This window comes from Ambystoma mexicanum, chromosome 8 (genome assembly GCF_040938575.1).
Source record: "Ambystoma mexicanum isolate Mex_15411 chromosome 8, UKY_AmexF1_1, whole genome shotgun sequence".
Classification (NCBI taxonomy): Eukaryota; Metazoa; Chordata; class Amphibia; order Caudata; family Ambystomatidae; genus Ambystoma; species Ambystoma mexicanum.
The window spans coordinates 1,260,939,710-1,260,960,989 of NC_090929.1; the positions used below are offsets into that span (position 1 = coordinate 1,260,939,710).

Below are 21,280 nucleotides of genomic sequence, written 5' to 3' on the forward strand. Positions count from 1 at the left end.
TTTCCTCCTCACAGCCTCCCTTGGCATCTGTTTCTACGGCCGCCCTGGCTCCCTTGCCAGCTATGCCCACCTTGGCAACCCTGCCTACTAACCTCACCGCCTCCCTCACATCTGCTCCCTTGTCGCTGGCAACTGTGCAGGGCTCTTGCCTACATGCACTGCTCTGACATCCTCGTCATCCTCCACCTCTCTGATGCCCTTGCCACAAACTGCATCTGCAGCGCCCTTGCCCCCTGTGGCTGTTTCTATACAGACTCCCTAGCCATCTACTACTGTCCTGGCTCGCTTACCGACACCCCTCACCGACATCCTTGTCAGCCTCAGCTTCTCTGCCCGTTCCTATCTCCATCTCTCAGGCACTCCCACTGCCCAATGGGGGGTGGGGGGGGACTATCCCCTGTTCCCCCTTCGTAAGCCTTTCAAAAACAGCAATCTGCTCCACGTTGCCACGCTTAACTCTCACTCTGCTGTCAAGCACTTCCCGATATCTGCCACCTCCTTGAACTCCTGGATCTCCATGTCCAAGCCCTTACTGAGACATGGCTCAAGACCAGCTCTCATGAGTTTTGATGCACTTCTCCCTGATGGCTACAAGATCCCCTCTGTGCCCAGGCCTAACACGCCAAGACGGGGAGAAGCCCTGATCTTTCCTAAGTGGATCCCTGTTTCCATCATTCTCACTCAGGTCTACTCTTCCTTTGAATGTCTGGTCTGCAGGCTCTCTCCCGTCTCCTCTCACTGTCCACCTTCTATCGTCCGTCAGGCTGTCCCACCTTCCTCTCTGAATGGGCTGACCTGGCCGCTTCTCTCCTTTCCTCCCCCTCCTCCCAAATCCTCCTGCCGAGAGATCTTATCATCGATCTTGATTCCCCTGACTCCTCAGGGCCTTTCCGCAACCTATGCGACTCTTTCTCTCTCCATTATACCTTCTGGCACGACGCACACCGATGGCTACACCTTAGATGCTTTTATCTCCACCGACTTCCCTCTCTTCCCCCCTTACTACCTCACTCTCCTAGACTGATCATCCTCTTCTCTCTTGAAGCTCTCTTCTCTAGCACTGGCACGCCCTTTACTGCCTCCTGCCTTCAAGGTCACTCGACCTGTGAAAAGAGCGACAGTGGCTGCCTGTACCTCTACCTACTCTCCTCCTATCCCACCCAGAAACAGCCCTCTCAAACTTTCACATTTCCATCTCCAACACTCGACATTCTTGCCCCTGTCATGAGGGTCCGACTGAAGCCTTCCAAAAAGTGCAACTCTTGGTAAGAATCCGATCTGGCCGCCCTTAAACGAAAGTGCAGAGCAGTGGAACGGAAATGGGGATCTTCAGGTGCACCATCTGACAAACTGGCATGCCGCCTTCTTCAAAGGCAATATAGACTGCATCCGCTCCAAGAAGAGTCTATATTCAAGCCTGCATCTCAGCAGCATCTAACAGCACGGATTAACTCTTCAAAGTCTGCAAGGAACTAGCCAATCCTACTGCAGCCTTCTCCACTGCACCCACTCAGGCCCATTGCTTGGCCGTGGCTGCTCATTTCACTGCCAAAACAGAGGACATCCTGTTCTCGCTCTCTACCCAGCACCTTCGTCCGCAGCCACATCTCTAGGGCCCCCCCCTCGGACACCACCCTCTCCCAGTCACACCTGAGGTCTCTAGACAAGTCTAGTCCATAAAGGCCTCCTCCAAACAGGTTGACCCATGCCCTCCTAAAACAATCAAGGACAACATTGATTCTCTTGCTCCAGCCTTGGCTGACCTCTAACCTCTTTCGCCACTGGTGTTTTCCCCATGTCTCTCAGGCACTCTTGTACACCCTCTGCTCACAAAACCCTGTGCTGACCCTTCTATCCCGGCAAACTATCCCCCGATATCTATCACTCCTTTCCTGGCCAAACTCCTGGAGAAATTAGCTACCTCTCAGCTTACCCTCCAGACTGAATATGTTGGTTGGCTCCATGACTATCAGTCTGTCTTTGGAGCATCCAGAGGCACGGAAACTGCTCTTCTGAACACCTGCTCTCAAATCTGGACTCCAACTCTCCTTCTGTCCTCAATCTTCTCGATCTCCCTTCTGCCTATGACGCAGTAAAACACAACATCCTGATCTCCCGTCCCTGTGATACCCTCGGTATCACAGATCTGGCGTGGCTTGCCTCCTTTCTCTTGGACCATCCTTCCTAGGTGGAACTTGGGTCTTTTCTCTATCAATCTCTCTACTTGTGACGTCAGTGGTCGGTGTGCGCGGGAGCGGTTGCGAGCAATGCTCCTCTACTTTATAAAATTAAGTTTTACTGTTCCCCTACTTTTATTATAAAAGGAAACCATTTCGGAATGGTTTTGTTTTTAAAATAAAAGTGTAGGAAGAATTTAAAACTTGCACTTTCAGTGCAGTGGACTAAACATTCCCTTAAATTGCAGGCAGGTGCGTTTTGGGGTCTGTATTGTGTGTGGTAGGGGGCTTGGCGATGGGACTTGTGGGGAGTTGGGGCAGGACAGTAGGGAACATGGTTCCACTACTACTTTTCGTACACTGTGTGGCGTCCCCCAGGGATCTAACCTATCCCCTTGGTTCTTCAATGTCTACATGGCCCCTCTGGCACACAGGTCCTCTTCTTCTTCCTCCTCCTCCTCCTCCTCCTCCTCCTCCTCCTATTACTCTTCTTCCTCCTCCTCCTCCTCCTCCTCCTCCTCCTCACTGTCTGTCTTCAAGTCAGTCTTGTTGTGCTGCTAACTATGTCTGCTTCAATGCCAGATTGTCCTCATTGGGACCTCTGCCCACGCTTTCCCAATTTATCACTGGCTGGCCACCCTTGGCCCTGCGCCCCCACCTGCTAGTGAGGAAAAAAATCATCGGGGGTCATTTTCGAGTCCACTCTCTCCTTCTCTTCTCACATCTCGGATGTCTCCAAAATGTCCCACTACCAGCTGCACATCAGAGGTATTCTACCTTTTATCACCTTCCCCCAAAGCGTCGCCGTCTCCAGAGCCCTGGTTCTCTCTAGAGTGGACTACTGCAACAGCCTCTTTCTCAATCTTCCTACTACTTCTCAGTCTGCTACAACTCATCCAGAACAGAACCGCAAGATTTATCCTTGGACTCAAGCCCAGAGTCCACATCTCTCTGTCACAGAAAACCCTCCACTGGCTCCCCATGGCTGCCATGATCAAGTGCAAGACCATCTGCATAGCCCACAAGGCTTTCTGGACCGGGGGCTGCACTATCTACAATGCTCTCTTCCTAAATACTCCTAGAGCCCTGCGCTCGTCCTCCAACTATTTGTGGGTGAGCCGTTTTGCAGGTGCCTCCCTCTGGAACAGCCTCCCTGCCTCTCTACGCCTTGTGCTGGAGCTCCTTAAGTTCTGGAAACTCCTCAAGACCTCCCTCTTACTCTTTCTCCCTCCCTCTTCTCCGATAACCTCCTTGCCCTTTCTTTCTGCCTCACTACTCCATCTCACCCCAAAACCTCTGTTCAGCTTTTGCCGACTGGTCGCCTAGCTCACCTCTAGAGCCTCACAGCCTCCCCTGCCAGCCTTTGCACTTGCCTCCGGGCCTCTGCACTATGCTCAGCACTACTGCATTTTCAACATATGTTCCATGAGAAGGGTACCCTCTCTGCACTTAACCAAAGGCCCTGCTGTACTGGGCGTACTTGTTCCCCCCCCCCCCCACCCTCCTTCCCACTCCCTTGCCCTTCCGTCTGTACACTTGCATGACCTGAATTTGCTAGCCTTAGTAAGTTTTGTCTTGTCCCTCCCCCCTTGGTTTCCCCTCCCTAATCTGTTGCGCCTGAAATACTTCACACACTTGCACTAGGAGAAATGCCGTCAGGCCTAGTACGCTAGATACTTTGTTAGATCATTCGGAAACCTCAAGGCCTAAGAATTACTATTGTATTCCCTTGCTCCCTTCCCGCCTTGAATCGTTTTGAAGCATTTCACTTGTGTATAAGCGCTGTACAAATAAACAATTACAAAGACGCCATCTTGTCCCACCAGGCAGTGCACTAAGTTTAGTGATTTTGATAGTGACATCTAAAAATCAAAGGACAGGCCCTTTTTAATTTAGATTTGCCTGACACTTAAAGCACAATAAAACTCAGTTTCATTTACATTTATTGATTAGACATGAATTTCATAATAAATAGATGGTTACATTCATCACTTCACATCTCAGCACTGTTTTACAATAGTTTCAACCATTGGGGTGTTCAGTCAGGGAGGAAATACTGTTTTTTGAAGTAGCTGTAATGGCAGTGGGAATATTTGCAAGCACGTGGTGTTAGAAAAATGTTGTGGCAGCAGAGCCTGGCTGGACTAAAGCAAAAGGTAGCAGATTGAGAGTGAGGGGGTGCTGCTAACGGGGTACAGGGAGCACCAAGGTTAGTCTTTCCAACCTAAATAATGAATGTTTCATTTTCTTGCAGTGCTTTGTGTGATCAAGAAGTAATCTTGAGTGGCCAAAGGAGATCACTTTGATTTTATCATTAAGGGAGGCTTTTTCCAAACAATTGAAGTTAACATTTTTAAACCAACGTAGGTAATATTCAAAACTGGCCTAATGTTTGAGCAGATTGCATACAATCTCAGACAAAAGGTTCTAGCTGATGCAAACAATGAGCAGATCATTGTCCACAACGAGTAGTCTGGTAACATGCAAGCTGTGCCCTTCTTTGAACCTTTGGGATGGGGATAAGGGTCGAATGCTACCATGTGCAAGAACTAGGACAAGGGGAGTGGAGGGGAGGCCAGGAAGTAGCACATCCGCTACAGAGAAGATTTGAAGCACTCATTTTATGTCTAAGCACTTTATAAATAAACAATACCATAGACCAGTGGAGGAAATGGTCCTGTGGGATACTGGCATGACAGTGATGCATTTGTGGAAAAGGTTTAACAGTCATGTTGGGTGGGCATGGTTTTAAGGATACTAAGGAAGATGCAGGGGAGCCTGGGGACTATAGGGATAACATCCAAAGGTGTGGAGGAGAAAACAGTCTGAGGAGCCCTGGAAGCACAGTAACGAAGGCATGGAAAGCCTCAGAATAATGCAAAAGCTGTACCTCCTGAACTGGACTGTGGCCATCAAAAGTGGGTAACCCCTTCCAGAGCCAATAGCTTACTTCTTAAGAGACAGATCCTTAGGAAAGACGAACCGTGCTTGCAACTGCACAGCTTATTTTACATCCTCGGCCTTCAGGAGCACAGAACTGCCCCGGACAGGTGGCCAGACAACCAAGAGTGATACCAATACCCCAGAGTACATAGGAATACCTATTTGCTTATTTGGGAGTCCGTCTCTCATAGGTATAAATGGGAGGGACGTAATGGTTTCCAATACAGTCCTGTTGATGCAGCACCCCACAATGGCACGTGTAGGCCCATTGTGAAACATTCCAAAGGACTGCGCATAACCTGTAAAAACATGTTATGCTTGCCATATCAAAGCTCAAATGCACCATGGAAAAGCCCTATGCTTTAAGTGAGGAAGTAGTGCCTCATCATTTTCCAACAGAAAATGAGTTACCGGGTTAAATGTGCAGCTTCACACCAGAAGCAATGCATCTGTGTGCAAACATTCTTCTGTCTTGTCCTTTTATCACTTTTCACTCTCAAGGTCTTGCACTATGGTCAAATTAAAATCATACCATCTCTGTCCTTATAATTTGCTTTGCTAAAACCTGGTTTCAGGAATGCCCACATTATTCCATAATTTTTGAAAAACAGATTGGTTATTTCAGAAAGGGTATTGTGCCCACCCACCCCCAATTTTCGATACTTTCCTTTTTATCTCAGTTAAATATCAACTTTGGGTCTTAGTTTTGACATTTTTTTTGGCCCTTACAAAACTTCAATAGCTCACATATGTCTTTCTCAGCCGGACTCGGACCTCGCAATCAACGGCACTTGCAGGGGTTCCCTTCCCTAGGCTCAATTCACATTTGTTAGGAATTCCCTTCCCCTAACTTATCACACTTCCGGTCTCATTCTGACCTTTTCCTGTTGAAAACCTTTGAGTGCGCGCTGTTTTATTCATAGACCGCCACAGGACTACTTCTACTTTCTCTTCATCTCACACACTTGATAGTTCAGTAATTAATAGTTTCTCACTGTAGTGACTAACATACTCTTAGTCCATAGTCCCCTTTCCTCCATACTGCATGGGCGTCCCTCGCTAGGGACGGGAGACAACCTTTTTCACCAGAAAAAAACACCTTCCCCTTTAAATTTAGAGGCACACGGGGGTGCAGCCCTGGGAACATGTGCACCCCTGACTCTGCTCACTGGCGCCACATCTCCGTCCCCATTGACGTGTCAATATTTTAACATTGCCTAATGACACCAGCATTATTGGGGGGAGGAGAGGATAGTGGGACGTATGGAGGAAAGGGGACTATGGACTAAGAGTATGTTAGTCACTACAGTGAGAAACAATTACTCTTACATCCCCTCCCCTTTCCTCCATACTGCATGAGCAATTACAACTGAACGTAGCACTAGGGTGGAGAGGAGACCCTTCTTAAGAAAAGAGATTTTTAGAACCGCCTGTCCAAAACCCGCGTCCAACTTCGAGCCGGCGTCCAAACAGTAATGCTTACAGAAAGCCGAAGGGGTGACCCAGGTGGCTGCTCTGCTGATGACCTGCCATTGGAATCAATGGCCGTGGCCTTGGCTTTGACCGCATGGGCGTGCATGTTAGCTGGAAGTGGCTTGTGCGGCCCCTCATAGGCCTCCTAAATGGCCGAAACCATCCACTGTGCTATAATTGCCCGATACACAGGCCTTGACCGCCCCGAAGGTGACAGTGCGTCCGACTTGCGGAAGCCCTTGATCCTGTCCAGATAGAATTTCAGAGCACGTCTGACATCCAGACAGTGCAAAACCCTCAGCCTCGTCCTTTGGGTCGGCAAAGAACGTAGGTAAAACCATCTCATTTAGATGGAACGCAGAGGGTACCTTAGGTAGGAACGCAGGGTGTGTCCTCATTACCATCATATCCTTATGAAAAGTAGTGTAGGGTTCTGAGGCCACCACAGCCTAGATCTCGCTGATTCTGCGAGCAGAGGTGAGGCCCACTAACAGCTGTTTTAATGGTGACCAGCCAGACGTCAGCAGATGCCATTGGCTCTAAAGGCTTGTGCGCCAAGGAGCCAAACAACATTGAGCTCCCACACAGGGTGTGGCTTTTTGATGGGCGGGTAGAGTCTGCCGTGGCCAGTCAAATGTCTCCCATCGGGTCGGAAGAGAATACCTCCTCCTCTGAATTCATGTAGGCCCATATGGCTGCCAAATACGTGCTGCATGTGTCCACATGCACGCCTGAGTGAGCAAGGTGAGCACAGAAGGAGAGCACATCATCCAACGTGCACGTAAGGGGGTCGAACACCTTACAGTCAACCCAGTGACAGAACCTAGTCCATTTACTCTTGTACTGGCTCCTGGTAGCCTTGCTCCAAGCACCCTGAATGATTTATAGGTTAGCCTGTGAAAGGCTGAGGTGCTTCAGCGTGACCTGCTCAGGAACCACGCTGCACGGGCTAACTTCTGTGGCGCGGGTTGGATGACCCTGTGTTAGGCAGAATCATGTGCAGTGCCCTTAGGGACCACTACACACAATTAAGACAAGTGGTAATACAAGTTCACCTTTGGTACAAGCCTGTACTACTATGTTAAAATGGTAGCAGTAGCGGAGCAGCCAGACTTATCTCAAGAGTAAATGAGCAGTACAAGAGATTACACAAAGGACCAAAATTACTGTGACTCAAGCAAACACTGACTCAAGGTTTCAGGTATAAAATAGAAGTACATTTATTTTAAACCATCTGTTCATAAAACACTTCCCTTCTATAAATTTGAAACCACACGTAAAATACACTATACACAACCAATTGATATGATATTTTATTTATATCACGCTCGTACACAAGTGTTTCAGACCGCAAATTCCACTTGTTCCAGTAAATTCAAGTTAGGATTTGACAGACCGGTGTTGCGATACTAACGCGTACCCGCGGATAGAAATGCTCACGAAGTTAAAACACACTTTGTACTTAAGAATTACAAACAAGGGAAAAGTGAATAAAAACATAGGCAATACTTTTTCAAGGCAAGGGGACTCGAGGACTTTTTCAAAGCTACACATTAAAGTCAATAGGCCTGCACCAGTATCAACGGAGCAGATGCTTAGTTGCCGAGGATCACACGTTGAACAGTTCGAGATTCGAGATGCCAAGAGTTCGTAAAGATTGTCAAATGGTCCAGCTGGTCAGACAGAGACCGACCAAATGTGCACAGTACCTTATTCCGTTGGAGAAAAGCTGGTGCCACGGCAGTTGTTCCTGCAGACTCACTTCTTCGGTTCTTTGCAGTTCCAGTGGCGACTGACTTCCAGCCCAAGAGTTCTGCCTTTTATGCCAAAACCCCCATCCACACAGCCTGGCTGTAAATCACTCAGCAGGGGGGTTGTCCGGCCCGGAACACCACCTCAGCCAATCAAGAAAAAGTGCGACTTGGGTCTCCAAGGAGAGCATGTGCAGGTGGTGACTACACCCCTCCCTCACATTCAGCCCACCTAGACACCCAGACGGCAAAGGAGGGCTTCTGGACAGAAGCCCGCCAAAGGTCGGCGAACAAAGGCGGCAAATCTGGTTTGCCGCGCAAAGTAAAACACAAGAAGGACTTTACCAAACCGAAATGGCGATAAAACCCAATCAGAGCCAAAGTAATAAGTATTTGGTCAAGTGGGTTTAAGTTCGAGGCTACTACAATAGCCTAAAACAGTACCACGTTTATATAAGTTAATCGCGGTACAAAAGATAGAGTAGATACCACTGCCACCAGCCAAGTCTTAGTGTTAAGAGTGAAATAAAGCTCAGAGAGGCACACACAAAAAGGGATATGAATTAACCCTTTCCAGTACTCCATGTAAGATGGGTTGTACTGGGTCTATAGTTTAAATGACTATATAAAGTTAATGGCAACTTTACCTGTTGCTGGGGGACGGTAATCAGCCCCAGAAAAATGGAGTCAGGGGGAAGTATCAAAGACAACCCTGTGTCACTGCACTGAAGGTGCTTTGTAACACACAAAGCGGGGCTCATGAAGTGGTGCAACTCCAGAGCCCAAGATCACAAACAGTTGAAATACACATGGCAACACACATAAGAGTGGGAAAAGGGGCTCACACACTCACCTGGTGAAAGAAATAAACCCCAGATATCCAGCAAAGCTGCTGAGGGACTCAATAGGTGAGGGAAATTGGCCATAAATGAGAATTCTCCCCAACACCCATGTTATTCCTATGGGAAATCTTCACTGCTCCCGGTTGCCTCTTCCTCGTCCCAGTATTTGTTGGAAATGGAAATACCCCCTGAAAACGGAGGCAAAGGGTTTTGAGGTAGAATGGGATTGTACGTTATATTGATGGTTCAGTCCATTTGCTAGAATACCATTATGAGGGTGACATCGGAGATGGGAACATCATATAGCCTTTTTTTTATTTAACGAGTTAGCTTCCCCTTGTGGCAGAGTATTCCATCTCTGATGTTTTTTTTATACAAGCATGGGCCTCGACAGTATTCCCTGTGGTCTAGATGGGTAACAGATGAATGGATATTAATATCACAGTCCTGCCTCTGTTGCGCTTGATCTTTCTTCTCACCCGATCGCATGTACTTAAGTCTTTTCCTCCACTTACTTGGACCATGAATAATGGGTTTTGAAGAAGGAAAGGTACTGTTGAGGTCAAAAGTTGTAAAAGGGTTTGTTCTCCCTAGCCATCCAGGATACTTTATCTTCCCTTTGCGTGAGGGAAGGACTAGGGGTAGGATGGGACTCGGGTGACAATATCCCATGAACAAAAGGGTGGGAAGGATGGATATTAGGTCAAGGAAACTATAAATTACTCACCGTAGTGACTAATGTTCTCTTAGTCCATAGTTCCCTTTCCTCCATTCTGTATGGGCGTCCCTTCCAAGGGATGCGAGACAGAACCTTTTTCACCAGAAAACCTTCCCCTTTAAATTTACAGGCGCGCAGGGGTGCGGCCCAAGGAGCATGCCCTTCCCTGACTCCACTCTCCGACGCCACACCTCAGTCCCCATTGACGCGTCGACAATAGATTTACGATTGCCTAATGACACCAGTATTAGGGGGGGGGGTTGGTGGGACGTATGAGGAATGGGGACATTGGACTAAGTACGTTAGTCACTACGGTGAGTAACTTATAATTACTCTTCCGTCCTGTCCCCTCTCTTCCATACTGTATGGGCCATTAAAACGGATTGTAGCCCCAGGGTGGAGAGGAGACCCTCCTTAAGCAAATAGGTTCCTGAGAACCGCCTGTCCAAAAGCTGCATCAGATCTTACCTGCTTATGACTTAACAAGGGACATGGCATTGGAATGCGATGGCTGTTGCCGTGGCCCTGACTGCGTGGGCATGCATGTTGGGCGGAAGTGGCTTGTGCTGGCCCTCATACGCTTATTTGATGGCAGACACTATCCAGTGGGATATAGAGGCCTTAGAAGCCTCACAGCCTGGTCTTCAACCTCCAAAAGTGACAAACAGGGCGTCCGACTTGCGGAAGCCCTTGGTCCTGTCCAAGTACAATTTCAGAGCACGCCTGACATCCAGGCAGTGCAGCACCCTTTGTGCTTCGTCCTTAGGAACAGGAAAGAACGTATTTCCTCGTTAAGGTGGAAAGCAGACGGAACCTTGGGCAGAAAAGCTGAGTGGGCCCGCATGACTACCTTGTCCTTGTGGAAGGTGGTATATGGTTCAGAGGTGACCAGCGCCTGGATCTCGCTGACTCTACGAGCCAACTAGTAAGGCCATCTCGATGGTAACCATCTTGATGTCCACGGACGCCATTGGCTCGAATGCTTTGTGTACCAGTGCGCTCAAGACTATGTTGAGGTCCCACACCGGGTGCAGTCTCTTGACAGGCGGGTAGAGCCTAGCGAGACCCGTCAGATGTTTGACGATAGGGTTGGAGGAGGAAAAAATGCCCTCCTCCGAGTTCCTGTAAGCCCCAATGGCTGCAAGGTATGTGCGGCAGGTATCCACCTGCACCCCTGAATGAGCGAGGTGCGGCGAAAAGGAGAGCAGGTCGACCAAGGTGCAAGCCAAGGGGTCAAGTGGCAGAATCTGGTCCATTTGCCTTTGTACTGGGCCCTGGTGGCTTTGCTCCCAGCACCCTGTATGATCTCCAAATTGGCCTGTGACAGGCTAAGGTGCCGAAGCATTACCTGCTCAGGTACCATGCTGTGAGGGCCAATTTCCCTGGCGAAGGGTGGATTATTCTGCCCCCCCTGCTGCACGAGAAGATTTGCTAGGCCTGTCGGAAGGTGTATAGGGGCACCTCTGAGAGGTTGAGCCCGGAGCCAGGCTGTGCGCCTCATGTCATTGGCAATGCAGATGGCACGGCCCGAGGTATCGATATGAGCCACTGTGGATTGCATGAGGTCATGTGTCACAAGCTTGGCCTCCGCTAGGCCCGCCTTGAAGTGTGATTGGCATTCGGAGGGGAGTTCCGGGAGGAAGTCTGCAATTTCCCGACATAACCGTCGGTTGGCGGCAGCCAGCATGGCGTCTGCATTGGCCTGACACAGGTGCAGCGAGGCGCTGGAGTAGATCTTCTTGCCGTACACCTCCAAGATCTTCTCCTTGCCTAGCAGCGCCGCAGAGGAGGCGGCGGAGGACAACTGAGGCTTGGAGTATAGTGATGCCGCAGTGATCACCGAGGAATGTGGCTGAGGATGGGTCGAGGGCAAGAATGTGTCCCCCTTCATCTGCCTGTACTTGGCGTCCAGGCGTCGGTTGACTGGCTGGACCGAGTGGGGCTTGAGCCAACCCTTCTTGGCCAGGGAGACATCAGTTTGCAGTGGAATCCCTGTGTTGGCGGGGTGTCTTGTGAGGACTTCAGCCAGAATCCCCTCTGCCGGCTGTTCGACCTCGGGCTGAGGAAGGCCTAGGTACTCCGCCAGGCCAGCAAGACCTTTGTGGAAGGCCCTAGCTGAGGATGGCGTGTCCGGATCTTCCTCCTCGTCCCTTTCCTGCAGACCCGGAGAATCTTTTGGAGGAGGGGTAGATGGCGCCGGAGACTGAGGTACCGAGACCACAGCCGGAGGCTGAGGAGGCGGCAGAGGTTGCAGAGTTAGCTTTGGAGCCGGAGGAGGCGGCTGCACCAGGGTCAGGGAGCCCGATGGAGGAGTCTGTGTTGCCGCTAGCGTTGCGGGGAGGACTGACTGCGTCCTTTATGATAAACCCCATCTGAGGAGACCTCATGAGGCCGAGGAATTTATCAAAGAGCCTCTCCTCGCTGGCCGGAGAGGTGGCAGGAGGTAGCGGGGGACTGCTGGAGCCGCTGCGTACCCAGCCCGTATGGATGCATGGGAAAATTGCCCTGCGCATATGAAGGGTAGACTGCAAGCCACGTACCTGGTTGCGACCAGTCCCACTTTAACACTCGTTCTTCGCCAAATTCGTGGAATAGTGGACCGGTGTTCCTGTCTGGCGCGGCAGCCATTTTGTCGAGCTGCCTGCAACGTGTTGCCCAGCCCGTTGGATCTGGCCTCAGCAAAGACTCTCGCGTGTGGATCACAAGATCTGCCCTGCTCCTCGGGTAGAGCTGCGTATAGGCGCCCCCTCGGACGTATTGCTGGTATTAGGGCGTGGCCCCTAGGCCGGCTTGCCGTTGTCAGGGCATAGCCCCTCTGCCATTGCGCTGGTAAAAGGGCATAGCCCCTCGGCTGTAGACCCGGCACAATAACCTTCTGGTCTCTCGACACTGCTTCCGGCAGGATCAGAGGATCCCCTCGACCCGAAGGCAGTTAGCTGAAGCAGCCTCAGTGCACATGCCGGTGGAAGGACCTGCCCAGTCCCTCGCGGCAGAGTCCCTGGGAAGGAGTCTCCCTTGTGGGGTGCACTGTAAAATATCGGCCCTACCTTGGACCTATGACCATGTTTCACGAAGTTCTTGAGATACTCTGGAAGCGACTTCTGGAAGAGCTCGTTCCACCTGGCTAGTCAGTTCGTCAGCGCCTTCGAAGACAGAGTCACACGCCGAACAGGATTGCCAACCGTGGTCTGGGCCAAGGCAACGTAGGCAGAGGGCGTGGGGGTCTGAATTTGGGAAGAGCCAGTTGCAGGATGGACACCTGCTGAACGCTGTAGACGTCGACATGCGCCGGGGAGGAGCGTGAATTGAATGACAAAAAAAAAAAGATAAGTATCCGCACATGGAATTACATGGCCGATGCCAAACCCAGGAGCGCTGGTGAATTTGTCCCAAATCCCGTCGACGCAGAAAAGGGGACTGAGGTGTGGCGCCGGAGGGAGGAGTCAGGCCAGCGCATGCTCCCTGGGCCACACCCCAACTCGCCTCCAAATTTAAAGGGGAAGAAGGTTTTTCTGGTGAAAAAGGTTCCGTCTTCAGTCCCTTGGAAGGGACGCCCATGCAGTATGGAAGAAAGGGGATGGGACGTAAGTAAGGGGCTATACCATGTCCGCATTCTGACGCCCTGTCTGTATATCCCCAGCCCAGGTAATCTTCTGTCGCTGGTCCGCCCCCAGGGTTGAGATCCAAGAGTGATAGCCCTACCCTGTCCATCTGAGAAATGGATGCCCGGGATCTACTTGAAACCCTCAGGTTTCCCACAGCTGCCATCGGGGCCAAGCACTTTGTGAAGACCCTCTACGCCGATTTCAGGCCGAAGGGAAAAGCCCTGAACGGATAGTGCCGCCTCTGGACCAAACACTGCAGGAACTTCGATGGTTTGGGTGAATGGGGACGTAATTGTAGGCATCTTCCAGGTCCGAAGTTGCCAGGAGATTCCCTTCCTCAGCAGGTCGAGCACGTGCTGCAACATAACCATCCTGAACTTCAAGTGCTTGTTGAGGGGTCTTCTCGGTAGCCACCCGCCTGACTTTCTGTACCAGAAAGTATCTTGAGCACACTCAGGAGCCCGGGAGACACTGAGGGACCGGCGCCATCGCCCCTTTTCTTAACATGGTCTGAACTTCCTGCAGCAGTGGAGACATGTGCAGTTCTTGACGTGCCACAGGTGGCATGTGAGGGCACCTGTGTTGGAATTCCATGGTGTGCCCTTGATGAAGAACGTCCAGCACCCATTTGTCCATGGCAATGGTCTTCAACTGTTCGACAAAGTTTGCTAGCCAGTCTCCCACTGGGGTGTGAAAGTGGAGGCCCGGGTTTACAGCCAGTTCAGGCCTGCTTGGTTGTCTCCGACAACGCTGGCCTATGCAGGCTTCCATGGAGGTGGTGCAGGAGGACTGACGATAAGGGGCAGTATACCCATTATAGGACCTGCTGGACTTCCCTCGTGAGGACCGAAAGGACGACAACCTACTCTGCTGCAATTTACCAAGCGAGCACGCTGTCTGTATCCGTTTTAATTGCTTTGAGCATCTCGTCCGCAGCCTTGCCAAACAAATTGTCCCCATCAAAGAGCATGTCCACTGCCTCGGACTGGGCATCTGCCCTGAAGTTCGTGGACTCCAGCCCACCCTAGCCTCGGAGGGCACACCATTGCTCATCTGACAGAACCCATATTCCGCTATGTCCAGCGCCATCGGGATGGCATGATCTGAGGCCACCACGCCCTCCTGGAACAGGGCCAGGGCTTTGACCTTCTTGTAGTTCGACAGGAAGTCTAAAATTGTGCTGACCTTATACCAAAGCTTCCTGCCGTAGCGAGACAGGATGGGTATGGCATGGGGAGCCTTGACGGAGGAAGCTGCGGTGTAAATGATTTGATTGCCCAACACATCAAGCTTCTTACCCTCTTGGTACTGAGGTAACATTGAGGACGATGAAGGATTCAACGAACGCTTCCTGTCTGCGGCAGACACAATGAGTCTGGAGAAAGCTGCAAACACCTGGGCACCGAATCCAGGATCCTGCCAGTCTGTCTCTCTAGGAGGGTACGGTACGACATCTTCATCGGGGCCAAACCTTCCTCCCAGATGTCATCCAACAGAGGGATTGACATAACTGTCTTCCTTGATGACTCACAGCGTTGAAAGAGAAAACCCCTCTTTGTCCTCCTGCACGATGCCGAAGAGTGCGGACACCCTCGAGATCATGGAGTGGAAAGAGCCAACCTTGCCCGGTGGCGAAGCCCTGGAGGGCTCATCGGCATCCAGCTGATCCTCATCAGCCGGGACAGTCATATTTGTCAGTATGACTAGACCGTGTCGGTACAAGGGGGTTACTCCAACACAGGGGTCAAATGCCTCTGGGGCGCAGTTGGCGTCATCGGCTGATACTTTGTCCCTGAAGGACTAGGTTGCCCCTTCGACCCGTCAGGGCGAGGTTGATGCTTCGGTCCAAGAGCTTCTGGCAGGTGGCCTAGGAGGGCTGTGAGCCTGGCTAGGCACAAGAGCAGCAGGAAGTCTTTGCTGTATTTCCAACACCAAGGTGTGGAGGGTGGTGAGAATGTCCAGTGACATGTCCCTGGGTGTCGGTTGGCCGGCCAGTGACATGTCCCTGCGCGCCGGTTGGGCTGGAAACTGTGCAGCGAGACACGGCTATGGGCTGAAAGGCCTCGGAGGGGCATATGGTTCATCCGGCTCCCCGCGTGGAGATCCCTCCTGGGAAACGGGACTGAGGCCTACTTTGCGATTTGAGTAGTAGTCCTCGGGCAATTGCTAGTCAGAGATAGTATTAATGTGCAGGGATTTCCTCTGAGACACCATCAGAATCGGGGGACATCTTCACCGGCCAGGGAAGAAAGTCGGTTGGAGGCACCAGCCCCCTCAACCTATCCAAATCCTTCGGAAATGAAGAGACAATGGGAACTGCACCCTGAGGGGTGCATCTGCTGCATTCGTGGTCAGAACACCACAGCAGGCCGCGGAGGCAGAGACACTCTTGCCGTTGCGATGACCGAAGAAGCCACGGTCGTCGCCGGGTCTCTCATCAAAGTAATGCTGGTGGTCATCGGGACCATTGACGAGGTGACCACAGATGCCGTAGTCGACAGGGTAGCAGTCGACGAGGTGGGCATCTTGGAAGACAAAGTAGTCATCAACCAAGTCGTGGTAGTGGACGATGGTGTTGTTAATAGGGCTTTTGATGAACCTCCCCACAGACCTCTGTCGAGTTGTCCTTGGAAGAGGATCTGTGCTTTTAAGGGGTCAGGGGTTTCCTAGCGGAAAGGCACCCCCCGACCCGGTAGGCTCACCGTGGACGGAAATGGAGAACAGGCCCTTCAGTAACTAGGTGCTGCAGCCACGGCATCCTTTGTGGGATCAGCAGTGTGGTGTTTAGCTGCTTTTTGGATCCCCTGTGAAGGCGCATCCTCAAAGGGTAGCAACCTCTCTTTCTCATAGGGAGCACGCTCGTCGGACCGGCCAGTCCTAGACGAGGCATGACTGCATCTGGAAGCAGAGTCAGAGGCCTTCCTCTCCTTGAGCCACGTCACCAACCTGCAACAGCGGTCCTGCTTCGTCTTAGTTTGCAATCCACGGCAGATCTTGCATCCTGTCAGGAGAGGCCCGCTTCCTACCTGGTCCTTGTGGCAGAGATGTAAAGGATATTGTGTCAATACTGTGCTTTCATCTCCAAGATGGTGATCTGTAGCTCCATGGATCTAAAAGGACAATGGCGGTCTAGTCTGCAGTGGAAACCAGGAAAGGGACTCTGGAAGGCAGTGACAGCTTAAATGGAGCAGCATGATGTTAAGCGAATGGGTCGCTACTTCCTAGTAAGCATTGGTTCCAATTCATTATTGTTATTTCTTTCTCTTGTTCCCTGTAAATCCTGCGCTTCAAAAAAGTCTTGATCTACGTATTTTGGAACGCTTTGTCTCCAAAGCCATTGCAGAGTCCCCCTGCTGCCTTTGGCAGGTTTTTCCCTTTTTTGTTTACCTCGTCTCGAGGTCGACAGTCCTTGCTGCTGATTCGATGTGTCTTAGAAACGCGGGTTCTACTATTCCTTCGTTTCCTTTTCCCCCATTTTATTTTGTCCTTCTCCTGGATTCGTTCCCTTACCTGGTGTTCTCCCTTCCCGATTCCTGCCTTTCAGAGTCCCATCTGTATCTGGATCTCCCGCGCTGCAGCTACTCTTCACCACATCGGCGAACAACCTTCCTCAACAGCAGGGTTTTTCCCTGTTGACATCCCGGACGGCTCTCAAGCTCCCTGCAACTTCAGGGTCTCGAGCGCTGGTTGGGCAGTCCAGCTCTCTCTTCAGGCAGAAGACTGAAGAACAGGTCGTGCATGTTTACACTTAACACATCCGTCCCCATCATGGTCTGGATGCAGACAATACAGGCATCTTCAGTGTAGGTGTTCTTAAGGCCACATTTTTCGCAGGCCCTGTAGAGATTCATCTTGCGTGCCCCAGACATCGTTGAGGTGTGAAGTAGGCCCAAGCCTGGGCCTTCCTAGATTTGTAGAGGAGATGCAAAAGAGAGTAGATCTTTGCCGACAACGGGCAACCGCAGCTGGTAGTCCACCACGACAGTCGACGATGAAAAGGATAGGAGCAAAACAGATAAAATATATGAGAAAGAAAAGAAGTAAAAAAAAACTAAAAAATCCCCAAATTTCACAAGGACTCTGAATACTGAAATCTGCAGTAAAAATCCGAAGATAGCCACCAGGGGTGAAGCTTAGGGAGACTACATTGGATGGGGGCAGCATGACCCAAAGGACAGTGATATGTAATAGAAGAGCATCAGTTTTCAGGATAAAGCGAAACTGCTTTCATTTTTTACCAAGGATTCCCAGCCTGATTGGTAATATTCATGAGCATGTGAATCCATGCCAGACCCTGTGCTGGAGAACACCCAGTTCTGTGGGCAATCTCTCTCAAATTATACCAGTGAAATCCTCCAATAACCTGCACCCCCATACAAGGCTTTTTGTGTTACTGAAGATGCCGACAATACGCTCAAATAAAACTGAAGACACCTAGCAAATTACATAAGGTGTTTATAAAAAATATAAATCACAGGTATTTCTATAAAAAAAAAAAATCAGACACCAGTCAGGATTTCCATTCAAGTCAGAGCAATGGGCTTTAACCTCAGTTTCAGGTCCCACAACAATGTCATGGGAGCCCTCCACACATTAGTAGTAGAGTATGATGAGAAAAAAAAAGTGCCACCTGTCACAAAGCAAGTCTAAACAACCAACATAACCACTTACCAAAATAGCAATTAAAATCAACTTTCACCAAATCCACCTCTAATTTCACATACATAAATATTCACATGGGGAAACTAGAAAAAGTGGAGCGCTTACTCATGAAAGTAACGTGTTGATTTGAAGCGAGACACTGGTGAAATACTGATTTGGGTGAAATACATACATTATAGTCCAATTGTTCCTCGAGCACTCCGAGTCTAAAATAAAGTATTCTGATGCAAAGTTGATACAAAAGCAATACACAAAATGCATCTATAAACATTTTGCTCGCTTACACATTCGGAAAAAGACGCTTGCATGCTGCAACCCAAGGCAATGCAAAGCAATACACACCTTTTGAATGGTCATTGATGCTGTGAGACGGTGCTGGACATGCTGCTGAGGGAGTAAGATGTGGGTCGATGCATAACGAGTTGCATAGGTTTTTTACAATCTTTGGATTTGGACAAGGATTTCTTGACATACACTGTTGAAGGAGCTTTGCAATGCATAATGCTGCATAGTTCTGCACAAGGGTATTCTCTTCTTTTTTAACAGTTTCCATCAATGGTTTTATGATCGGATTCAGTTTCTCTGGAAGCTGTTGCATATTCACAATGGCACATGCTGCAAAAGTATGCACTCGAAGTTGCAAAACCTGCCATTCCTGGGTGGTTTCCATCACTGTCACTTGGACTTGCTGACGTTTATTATCCAAGTGTTGGAATAGAGTTTGACTGAAGTCAGCATTTGATGTGATGTCACTAAAAACACTTGTGACCTGTAAAAAAAGAAGTGTGAAATAGAAGGAGTGATAAATAAGCACGGTTACGTGTACGGGCAGATCTGGAGAAACATCTGCCCACTGTCAGTTAAAACTCAGGACTAAAAAGTCACAATTTTGGCAACAAAATATCAATTATTTCTATATATTGCCACACGAAAACATTTTGCCCATTTTTGAGTCATGACACATTTCATTGCCCGAATTTGTCAAAACGTATGCATGCCTGCACAAAGGCATGAGATTTGTGCTCCCTCAGATAGCAAACAAAAACAGAATATGCTACTTCCGTCCCACTGACATAATTTTGTATTTAAGCAATTTGGTTTTCAGAAAACCTTCCGCGTACTAAAAAATAAATGCCACTAAATATAACAAATGCAACCGATACAGAAAATCTTACATCCAATCAAAAAATAAATTCATAGCAGCACACATTTCGTATTCTAGAGTACATCTCCATAAAATCAATCATAATACAAATGTTAAAAGTTCTCAAACAAAGAAACAAAGGAAACATTCGCCAAAATTAAAAGTATAACACTTCCAAAGACAAAGCAAGGATTATAGAAATTTCTGAGTCACTGAAAAGTTGCTGCCAGAAAACATCCCCGGTAGTTATTCAAAAGTCTTAAACAAAACGGCTGAAAAATGCAGTCTCAGAGGGCCTAGTTTCTCACACACTGCGTATGGGCGCAAGGTCTCGATACAGCCCAGTCTTTTACAGATCCTGCATATTCTTTGATTTCTCTTGCACCCAATCTATCCATAGTGGGAGGGGGGGGGGGTCAGTAAATTCTGCCTGAAGCGCATAAAGTGTCTGGCCATTACCTTACTGTGGCATTGTTTTTAATATTCCTGCAGCTGTTTGTACGCAGGGCACATTATAACAAAATCTAACAGCGAATGCTTACTTTAAGGATAATCACATTCTCTATCCCACATATCTATTTTGTGGTAGAAAACTTTCCTAAAATACTCCAAGCCATCAAGAGATTCCAAAGAAACATTCAAGGTTTTTATAAAATGTATACCTTCTAGAGAAGTTCTGGAGCGTGTCAAACGCACCCTGGGTAATGATGCCTTTCAATGACCCCATATAGAAGAGTCGAGCATAAAAGACCCTAGCAAACTATCACTGCGCTTCCGTCTTGACATCTTTGCAGCAAGTGGAAACTCTGTCGCCATTGAGGTGCTGTCACGTTCCCTGCTGAACGTTGACTCACTCTAGTCTTTCAGCATGGGCGCCGCCATATCACATTCCCACTGCCGGTGCTCATCACGTTGCAGCCAGTTTTTTCTTTGGGCCAGACCCTGTGAGTTTTTCCCTTTGATTCACGCGCTCTGCTTACCTTCTTGCTTGCCTCCCTTCCTGCTTTCCTGTGCACTGCTTGCAGACCTTTCCCTCATCTCTGCTGCGCGCTCTCTAGGGGTTCGCTTTGGCTTCACGTTCCCTTACCTTGCTTTGGGAGCTTCTTGCCTTCCGCATGGTTTACCTGGCTTGCTCTTCCTTCGCTCAGAGTTTCTCCTCCTGCTCTCCTCTCTGATTGAACATTGCCATATCTCATCACTGTCATATTTGCTCTGTTCTATAGAAACCTCTCCTCTTTGATATTGGACATTTAAGCATGTTATCAACTACTATCATCGCTCCATCTCACAGGGCTTTGAGCTTTTCAGCTTTATTCCCTTACTGGCTGTTCCGGGGAAGAGGTCCCGTGTCTTGACTCCTGCTGGTCAGGTATAGTGGCTTCCCTCCGTAGCAGACCATATCTCCACAAGGAGAGAAGAACCTCAAAGGAGAACCAAAAGACATCCCAGCAAGAACCACCCCTCCCCTCACCCTCCCCCCCCGCCCCATCTCCATCGATTGAAGACTCAGGTGAGGAGGAAGGGAGTTTTGACACAAACAGCTTAAGTCTTCCTTTCATAATATGAACCCTTTAAGAAGGAATTTTGAGCCGGTTGAACTCTAATGCATTCAACAGGAGTACATTGGGGTAAACCCCAAAAGTTTCTTATTATAAAGCCTTCAAGTCTAGAAATAAATGTCCACTCCACCCTAATATTGATCTCCAAGCCATAAATCAGAACGGGAATGATTTTCATCCGATACAGTTCTAAAAATGACAACCATGAACATTCACCCCTGATCGGCTCTAAATGTTCTTGGAGATCAAAAGGAATAATTATTTGTTCTAAGCTTTTAAACATTTGGTTTGTTCCGAGTCTTCCTAATGTTAATGCCCAAATACTTTAAAGCTTCCACCACCTAGATAGCCTCTTCATTAAGTACTGTGGCTGGTTATAAGGACAGACTCAGTCGATTCATTTCAG

The 21,280-nt window shown here is 49.3% G+C and overlaps 1 protein-coding gene across 2 annotated transcripts in view; it reads right to left on the minus strand.

Moving 5' to 3' along the window:
* Positions 1 to 21,280, minus strand: part of BTAF1 (B-TFIID TATA-box binding protein associated factor 1) — a 2,675,064-nt gene that overhangs the window by 1,399,765 nt on the left and 1,254,019 nt on the right. For both annotated transcript variants that reach the window (XM_069611378.1, XM_069611379.1), the window contains one exon: positions 18,514 to 18,940. In XM_069611378.1, coding sequence (XP_069467479.1) covers positions 18,514 to 18,940 — 427 coding nt within the window. The remainder of the gene's footprint in view (positions 1 to 18,513; positions 18,941 to 21,280) is intronic.